Source organism: Caloenas nicobarica, chromosome 1, assembly GCF_036013445.1.
Source record: "Caloenas nicobarica isolate bCalNic1 chromosome 1, bCalNic1.hap1, whole genome shotgun sequence".
Taxonomy (NCBI): domain Eukaryota; kingdom Metazoa; phylum Chordata; class Aves; order Columbiformes; family Columbidae; genus Caloenas; species Caloenas nicobarica.
In genome coordinates, this window is record NC_088245.1 from 215,508,515 (window position 1) to 215,517,470 (window position 8,956).

The following is an 8,956-nucleotide window of genomic DNA, read 5'->3' on the forward strand; positions in this document are numbered from 1 at the left end:
TAGCAACCACCCAACTGACGGTGTGAATCATGATCGCAGTTTTGTGAAGACTTAATAGTTATTCCTTGCAATTGCCCCTTTTGTATTTTTCTAATTATTGTCTTTTCAAAACTTCACTATCAGAACTTTCTTCAGAGGCATCATTCTGTTCATTTGGTGTTGTTTCTGATAGAGCAATAACTTGCATTCTGTCAACTCCATGCTGCACAAGTTTGATAAAGCACAGTATAAGGTAAGAACATTAAGGCCATTACAGCACAGAAAATAATATCCACGGTCCTCCTTGAAAACATGCCCTGATCCCACCTTTTTTAAGTTCAGTCTGGTACGTGGGCAAGTCTCCTCGTTTCTCTAGTGATTTGTTTTACCACCTCCCCATTATTATCTGTTTGTAGACAGCAATGGGATTTGTTCAATTTGTAGCCACAGATAATGGGATACTTCATCAGGTGAGGTTCGGAGCTCTCACAGATGGGCATTCTGGAGATTTATACCACTTTTTACCAATTTCTTCACCTGTTTTTCTGATGTTGTCCTCGCCACTTTGCCACCAGTGGTGCTTCTTTCTACTCTTTAACAAGGACCCAGTCTCCAGGATGGATATTGTGGAGTGCAGAGTCCAGGGGTAAGAGCGGTAGCCCGGTCCCACCAGGACGGGGGGGCACAAGGTCTGCCAGTAAATGGAGTCCTGGGACTGGGGGGCACCGAGACACAGTGGGACATACGGGGGGTCAGGCAGGGTTGCTGTTGGCAAACATTCCTTTGCCTTTTCTGGTTGATTGTGTCTCATCTCCCCCTCAGAGGTCAGAGTCATCGTGAAAGCCACAACCCCGGTGGCAGCACCAGCCAAATAGCCAAGTGTTGATTCCCATAATGTGCCTGCTCCTGCCTGCACCCTTTCCTCTGACTAGGAAAAAAGAGGAACAGATAATTTGAACACCCACCCGGCCTTTCCCCGCCTCGCCCCGTGGCCCCCGTGCAACGCGGACACGCTGCTCCGTGGCCCACCCGCCCGGGCCCCCCTGGATCCGGCCCTGGCGGCACCGGCGCTGGGAAGGGCTGGGCTGGGGCCGGGCCGGCTGCTCAGAGCCCCGGGACACCCCTGCACATCTGCCTGCTGCCGCTGGGGGGCAGGGGAGGAAGGTTTGGGTAGTCGGCAGCTTCCAAAACTCTTCGTGCCTCTTTCTCGGCCTTTCCTGGAGCTGGAAGGGTTGTTGCGTGACGCTCTTTGGTGGGTCCTTTTCCCAGTAGCTGTGCAGGCTCGGGGTGCAGGGAAGGCAGCTGTGGGCAGGTGAGTGAACTTGTGCCCCTGATTTCTTAAGGAAAATGTTGTACTTGCAGGGACCATCTGTCCTCACTGTGCTGGTGACGGGCCAGGCATCTCCTGTGGAATCCGGAGCATCCCGCCTCCCTCTTCCCGGATCAATACCTGCACGGGCTCCATCTCCCGCCGAGAGCAGCGACGCGCCGGGCTCCAGGCTGCTGCGGCAAGGTGGGGTCAGGCACGGCCCCGGCCCGTCGGACTGGCCGAGTTGCGGGTCCGGTTGGTGCGGGGCGGTGCGGGAGAGCAGTGGTTTGAGACCTGGTGCGGTGCAGGGTGCTCCCGTTCCTGCCCGCTGAGCCGCAGCACGGGCAGGGGCAGGCAGGAGCGTGCCTGCTGCCAGGCCTCGGGCCAGGCCTTGTGTCACGGTGCTGTGCCCGGGCCTGGGGGGTGATCTGGCCTGTGGCATGGGTGGGGGACAGGGTGCAGTCCACACTGCTCTGGCCTGGGTCCATAATCTGGCATGAGCAAGGGAAACCTGCCTCTAACCTCCTAGCTCTGTCCCTCTCCTGGCACAGCTGCTGGAGTGTCCCCAGTTCAGGGACCTGCTGAGTGAGCCCCCCATGCCTCAGTGACCCTGCTGTGCCACCTGGCTGTGCCACCGCCCCTCTGCCCTCGTCCTTCCCTTGCACAGGATGCTCCGAGCTCTCCTGGTGCTGCCCTCGGGATGCCAGAGCCTCCAGTTCCAACGGGACCCTGCCCGGCAGTGGCGGGATTTTGGAAAACATGGTTGGAAAACGGGCAGTGGGGTGTGCTGAGCCAGGTGTGCTTCTTGCTGCAGATGTCGGTGACGTTTGAGGACGTGGCCCTCTACTTCTCCCCCGAGGAGTGGGCAAAGCTGTCGGGCTGGCAGCGGCAGCTCTACCGGGAGGTGATGCTGGAGAACTACCAGACGGTCGCCTCGCTGGGTGAGGACTCTCTCTGGTGATGTTGGGCTGGGGTCAAGCCAGAATTCACATCTTTAGCTGAGCTGGAGCCCTTGAAAGGGAAAATCCAGCTGTCATCATTGCTGCCCAAGCGCTGACATAGTGGTTATGACTGCGGGTCTTACCTTCCAGGCAGCCTCCTGTGGAGAGTGTTCCTGGGAGAGAAAATGGGGTGGGATGGAATATCCTATTTCATTTGGAAGTGACCTACTACGTCCATCTAGTCCAACTGCCCGACCACTTCAGGGCTGACCACAAATTACAGGGTGTTGTGAAAGGCGTTGTCCATACGCCTGTCAAACAAGGACAGGCTTGGGGCATCAATCGCCTCTCCAGGCAGCCTGTTCCAGGGTTTGACCACCCTCTTGGTACAGAAATGCTTCCTCACTTCCAGTCTAAACCTCCCTGGCACAGCTTTGAGCTGTTCCCAGGGGTCCCATCTGCAGGAGAGTGGCCGAGGTGACGAGGGCGAGGCGAGAGGGGCTGCAGGTGCAGGGACGGGGGGGCTGAAGCCGCAGCCTGGCAGGGGCAGGAGAGAGGAGCGGGGTGGGGGGGATGCTGGGGCTGTGGGTGCGGGGGCCGGTGCTGCTGTCCCGGCAGTGCGGGAGAGGGGGCTTCTGTCTGTGCCCCGGACAGGCTGGGACACCGACAAACCAGAGATCATCTGCAAGATAGAGCAGGAAGAGACACCGTGTGTGCCGGAGCCCCCTGGGCAGCAGCAGAGGCACCAGACCCCTGTGCCAGGTGGGTATTGCAGGGTCGTGAGGCTGGTGGAGTGTTCAGGTTTCAATGTCTTCTTGCCCCAGGCGCTCAATGCACCAGGAAGAATGTGGGGCTGCCAGGGTGCCTGTGATGTCGCCCATGGGGAGGATTCTCACATGCCCTTCCTGTCCCCAGCAGTGAACCTGGTCTTTCCTCCCCTGCAGCCATCAGCCCCAGGACTCAGAGGGAGGCTGAGGGGGTCCCCATGGATCTGCTGACACCCATCGCCCTGCTCCCGGGGATGCCAAACCCGGGCAGGAGGCAGCGGGAGAGCTCTGCCTGCGACCAGCCAGGCAGGAGCCAGGGAGGCCAGTTAGGGCACCCCCACAAGATGCGACAAGATCTTCAAGAGCCAGACAGCGCTGGATGTCCACGTGCAGAGCAACATGTGTGAGCGTCCCTTCCACTGCACTGACTGCGGCAAGAGCTTCACTCAGAGGTCGAACCTGCAGACGCACCAGCGCATCCACAGCGAGGAGAAGCCCTTCACTTGCACCATCTGCAGCAAGAGCTTCAGGCAGAAGAAGAGCCTCATCATCCACCAGTACGTTCACACTGGAGAGAAGCCATTTGTATGCCCTAAGTGCAGCTAGAGCTTCAACTACAGGGAGAACCTGCTGAGGCACCAGAGCATCCATGCTGGAGAGAAGCCCTTTGCCTGCACCCGCTGCCCCAAGGCTTTCAGGGCCAAGGGGTACCTCACCGTCCCCCAGCGCATCCACACCGGGGAGGAGCCCTACAAGTGCAGCGAGTGCGGCAAGACCTGCAGACAGAAGTACCACCTGAAGAGACACGAGAGGGTGCACCAGAGACCAGGGGTTGTGCCAGAGGGTGGCCAGAAGAAGAAGAAGGGTTCTTCCCCAGCGGCGACAGAGGCGGAGGCCAAGCCCTTCCAGTGCGGTGTCTGCGAGAAGCGGTTTTGGAAGGAGAGGCTCATGCTGGCTCACCAGCACACCCATGACACCCCCAGCCTGCAGCCACCTGTGCAGCCCATCTCCCCCTGAATCTGCTGCTGAGAGGCCTATGGGGCTCTGGGGGCTTCTGTGGGGGTGGCTGTGGGGGCATGTCCTGGTTTGGTTTGGGATAGAGTTAATTTTCTTCCTAGTAGCTGGTATAGTTCTGTTTTGTATTGAGGATGAGAATAATGTTTCTAATACATGGATGTTTTAGTTGTTGCTGAGCAGTCAAGGACTTTTCAGCTTGTCATGCCCTGCCAGCTGGGAGGGGGCACAGCCAGGACAGCTGCCCCAAAGTGGCCAAAGGGCTATTCCTTACCATATGGTGTCATGCCCAGTACAGAAACTGGGGGGACTTGGCCTGGGGCACCGCATCTCAGGGATGCACTGGGCATCGGTCAGCAAGTGGTGAGAAATTGTGTTGTGCATCACTTTTTTGTATATTCTTACATCATCATCATTGTCATTATTCCTTTCCTCTTCTATCCTATTAAAATGTCTTTATCTCAACCCGCGAGTTTTACACATGTCACTGGATGAGCCCAGTTTAAGTTTTATGTTGATCATTTAGCCTAAAAATAAAAAGTTTTAAATAGAATGAAGCAATTAGATGTATAATGTTGTGTGAATTTCAGTGTACTGTCTGCCTCGTGTTACCTTGTAGCTAAATTTGCTGACATCTTAACTGTGTGGTTAAAGATCCGGTCATATTCACCCAACTTGTGTCTACTTGAGCAAAATGAAGCAGCTACAAACCATCAACACCACCTGCATGATACGGCCATCAACAGGACCTGCATGTTATATAAGGCCTGTTTTGTACCTTATAGAGCAAACCAGGATCCACTTGAGCCAAATAACGTCTTCAAGGCCAGTACGAAATGGCTATGGACTATCAACAATGTCTGCAGCAATAGAAGATAAGGGCCGGTCTGAAGACAGTGAAAGGATCCAATATGAAGAAAACCCTAGGGAGAAATATATCTATTGAACTGGATCATCGTGTGAGGGACAGGTAAATAGTCCATGTGGGACTCGTATGCTGGGCTCGGCAGCTCTGTGAAGGCACCCAGCTCGAGCCGACCCTGCTGCTGGACCACTCCATTCAATTGCGTATTTTTACGAGCTTTGATGCCTGAGAGGTTGCTTCAAGAGACCTGGGATCCAGACTTTGGAGTGACCTGACACCAGGCCCCTGGAGGGGAGGTAAGCAAGTTGAGATGCAGAATGATAACACTTGGAGATCCCAGCCAAGTGATACAAAGAATCAGATGTGGACATATACTCCTTTGGCCATTAACTCAAATAAACCCTTACCCTCTGTGTCTCTTAGACAGTTGATCAAGTCTGGGTCTAAGTTTGGATCCAGCAGCACCTGGACTCCTCTCTGAGAAGGAGTTCAGAGAGCAAGGGGTCCATTCTGAACCTTCCGACTCAGCGGAAGGGCCTCCCTCTGCCTTTTCACGTCTCCTGTCCCTCTATAAATCACTCTAAAACAACTCTCACCTGATTCTTCTTGGCATATTTTCCCCTATGCAGGAAGTACTAGAGTGAATGTTGTGATTGAACTGTGTTGCTTTGTTTTCTTTAAGTGATCTAAACACTACTCTGTGAGAAGCAGGACCTGAATCACTGTTCTGTGACAAATTGGCGTAGTCAGCAGGATGGCAGGTGATATCACTGACTTCAGAGCCATGGGGTGAGTCCGAGTGCCAAATTCTTAGAAGAATGAGCTTGTGATAACCGGCACAATTGGAAGAACAGCTAAAAATAGCGAGGGGCTGTATAAAGGATGGAAAGGGAAAAGCAATTATTTGCAAAATATTGGTCACCTTCCTAGAAGCTACTTGTCAGGAGAGGAAAACCCTAAATAGAGAAAAACGAGATCTGAGGGAGCAAATAGAAGGTAGGAAAGCTACTGAGTGATTATTGTCCTTGGAAACTGAGCAGCTGCAGAAACAATTACAGGAAAAAAAAAAAAAAAGATAAAAACCAAAATTGGAGGAAAAGATGAATGCCTGGTGTGTGGTGGATGCACTCAACCCCACCCCAGCCAAACCAGCAGCAGTTTAGTCCAGGCTCCAGAGGAGGGAAGGGCCTGAGGTGCAGCCAGGCTAAGAACTCCTTCCAGGAGACCCACAGGAAGCAGAACGGCAACTGAATGCTGGTGGCTTGTGGGCGCAGGGAGTCTCGTGCAGACTTTTCCTACTCTATGCAATTTGACTACGAGTCAACCACTTCATTCTACAAATACAACAGCCTAGATGAGCCCACTTTGAGCTCTCCCTGCTAAATAAGTGAGCTGTATGGCAATGGTTTTACTACTCAGAGGTCAGTGGATGAGCCAAATCCAAGTTCAATATTAATCACTTAGCTTAAGTAGATGCACACCAAATGCAATGGATTATTTAGAGATATAAGGTTATATGATTTTTAATATACTCTTTGATTCATGTTACTTAGTAGACTAGATTTGCTAGAGTTTTAAGCTCGTATTTATCAAAAGCAACTGCAGACTACATTAAACGCCTGCAAGATAAAGTCTAGCTTGCATTTGGCTGGGAAAAATGGAACTGACTGGGAAAACAACGATCCAAGGCTAATGCAGAGACATCACAGACATCTGCAAAGCAAGGCCTATTTTGCACTTTGCCAAGAAGAAAGGATTTGTCCAGACAAAACGGCACTTTCAAGGATATGGACCAAAACCAATGTCTACAACTGAACAAAACAGAGGCCCATGTGGAGTCAGGGAAAAAGGGGCCAATGGGGAACAAAGGACCTGGTGGTGAAATTTTGCTATTGGATTGGATCTTGGTGTGAATGGTCTGTAAAGATACAAATGTTTGTAGTTTTCTGTCCTTGGGCAGACCTCTGTGCAGGTACCCAGCTTGAGCCAGCTTTTCAGCTATTTTACTCCATTAAATTCTTTTTCCTGAGAATTTTGTTTCCTGAAAGTCTGCTTTGCATGCAGTTACGGGTCTTCCCTGAAAGTTTGCCTTCAGAGCTCTAAGTACAGGCTCTGGAGTGTATGGTTATCAGGGGAAGAATTCCGAATGTTTGCATCACGATGGATATAAGCCTTGCCTGAAAGTTTGTCTCTGGAGCTCCAAGACACAACCCCTGGACCGAACGGTTATCAGGGAAGGAAGATTCCTGAAAGTTTCCTTTGTGAACGGATACAGGCACCTGTAGAGAAGGTAAGCAGTATTCGGCTTGGTATATCTCCCCCATGCACTAAATAATAGAATGAACCCACCACCGAACTCTTTAAGGTTGTGCTTCTCTTTAAGAAATCTAAACATTGTTCTGCAGCAAGCAGAACCTTAAATTACTCCTCATGACACTGGTGACGGCTTCGGGAGAAGGTGTCCAGGCTGAGGAGTATCAGCGAATCAGAGAAGGAGATTGACTGGTGGAATTGCACTCTACCACCCCTGAGACAGGTACAGAAGCCCACCATGGCACAAGAAACAAAGGACCCCATACCCTCAGGCCACCAGGCAGAAGGAAGAGATCCAGGACATGGGGGAGAACGGAAGCAGGTTACTGCTCAGGGCAGCAGCCTGCCCTGCCTTCTCAGGTGCCCGTACACAAAGAGGTATGAGGCCCTGGAATTGGAGGGGCAGACAATTGGTGATGCGGACAAAGGCCCTTCTGGAATGGAAAGGTTGTCTAGGCAACCTACCCCCTGCATCAAAACCACTCACGTTAAGACCAAAAGCAGGGTAGTTCCCCCTTTCTGAGAGGAACAGAGGGTCCGACATGCCAACCAGACCCAACCCACAGTAAAGTCTGCTGCCTCCCTGGGGCCAGGGCAAGAGATGTCACTAGAAAACTCCTTAGGCTGGTAAGGTCCTCAGGCTGTTACCCATTTTTGGTTCTCCATGTCAGTAGCAAAGAGGTAGCTCAGAGCCCTGGTCTACAGAACCATGACTGAGAATGATAAACTCTCAGCCAAACCCAAAATTGTGCGGGATTTACTGTTAAAGTGAGATGAGGCCTTAAGGGATTCATCTGAGGATACTTAAAGAGCTGGCTGATGTCACAGAGAGACCTCTCTCCATGATTTTTCAACACTCTTGGGAATGTGAAGAGTTCCCAGTTGACTGGAAGCTGGCAAACCTCCCAATCTTCAAGAAGGGCAACAGGGATGACCCCAGTAACTACAGGCCTGTCAGTCTCACTTATGTGCCTGGCAAAATGATGGAGAAGATTATCCTGGGAGGTACTGAACTCTGGTCAACAGCAAGTTGAACAAGAGCCAACAGTGTGTCCTGGCAGCCAATAGAGTCAACCATGTGCTGGGTGCATCCAGCACAGCATCAGCAGCCGGGCAGGAAGGCGATTGTCCCGCTCTGCTCTGTGCTGGGGCGGCCTCACCTGGAGCATTCACTGTGTGCAGGGCTGGGGACACAGGATAAAAGGAGATAAAGCTACTGGAAAAGATGCAGAGGAGGCCATGAAGTTGGTGAAGGGTTTGGAGGGGAAGCCATATGAGGAGCAGCTGAAGTCCCTGGGTTTGTTCAGCTGGAGCAGAGGAGACTGAGGGCAGAGCTCATGGGGCTGCAGCTCCAGCAGGGGAGCAGGAGGGGCAGGGCTGAGCTCTTCTCTCTGCCATATTTTTCTTGTAAATTTGCCAATTGCACCAGATCCCAGGGAGTGATTTGTCAACGGTACCACGCAGCACCACCCTGAGGTACTCGAGACCGTCCTAATGATAGGTCTGACTTCATATTCAGAAAGGTCTGAGACAGATAAAGAATGATCGTCCTGCGGTTCACTGTCTTGAGGGTCACCCCGTATATTTCCATCCCATTCTTCAGGGGACACAATTAGTTTCCACATCTGTAGTATATCAGGGGCAAAAGTAGCCCACGTAAAAATAATTTCCATCTTTTCCTCCAATTTCTGGGTGTCCTGGTTTTGCTAAAAACAAGTTTCTCTTTTAGCGAATTTCCCTGTCAGCTAAAGTCTTCTTACTAACTGCA

The 8,956-nt window shown here is 52.1% G+C and overlaps 1 protein-coding gene across 1 annotated transcript; it reads left to right on the forward strand.

The window, feature by feature from the left end:
• Window positions 1–953: 953 nt before the first annotated feature.
• LOC135995461 (gastrula zinc finger protein XlCGF8.2DB-like) lies at window positions 954–4,013 on the forward strand. Its single transcript, XM_065646823.1, is given in 6 exon segments — window positions 954–1,231; window positions 1,342–1,492; window positions 2,103–2,229; window positions 2,884–2,991; window positions 3,174–3,297; window positions 3,341–4,013. Coding segments are annotated over 4 exon segments (1,032 nt in total). The 5' UTR covers window positions 954–1,231; window positions 1,342–1,492.
• Window positions 4,014–8,956: the final 4,943 nt, after the last annotated feature.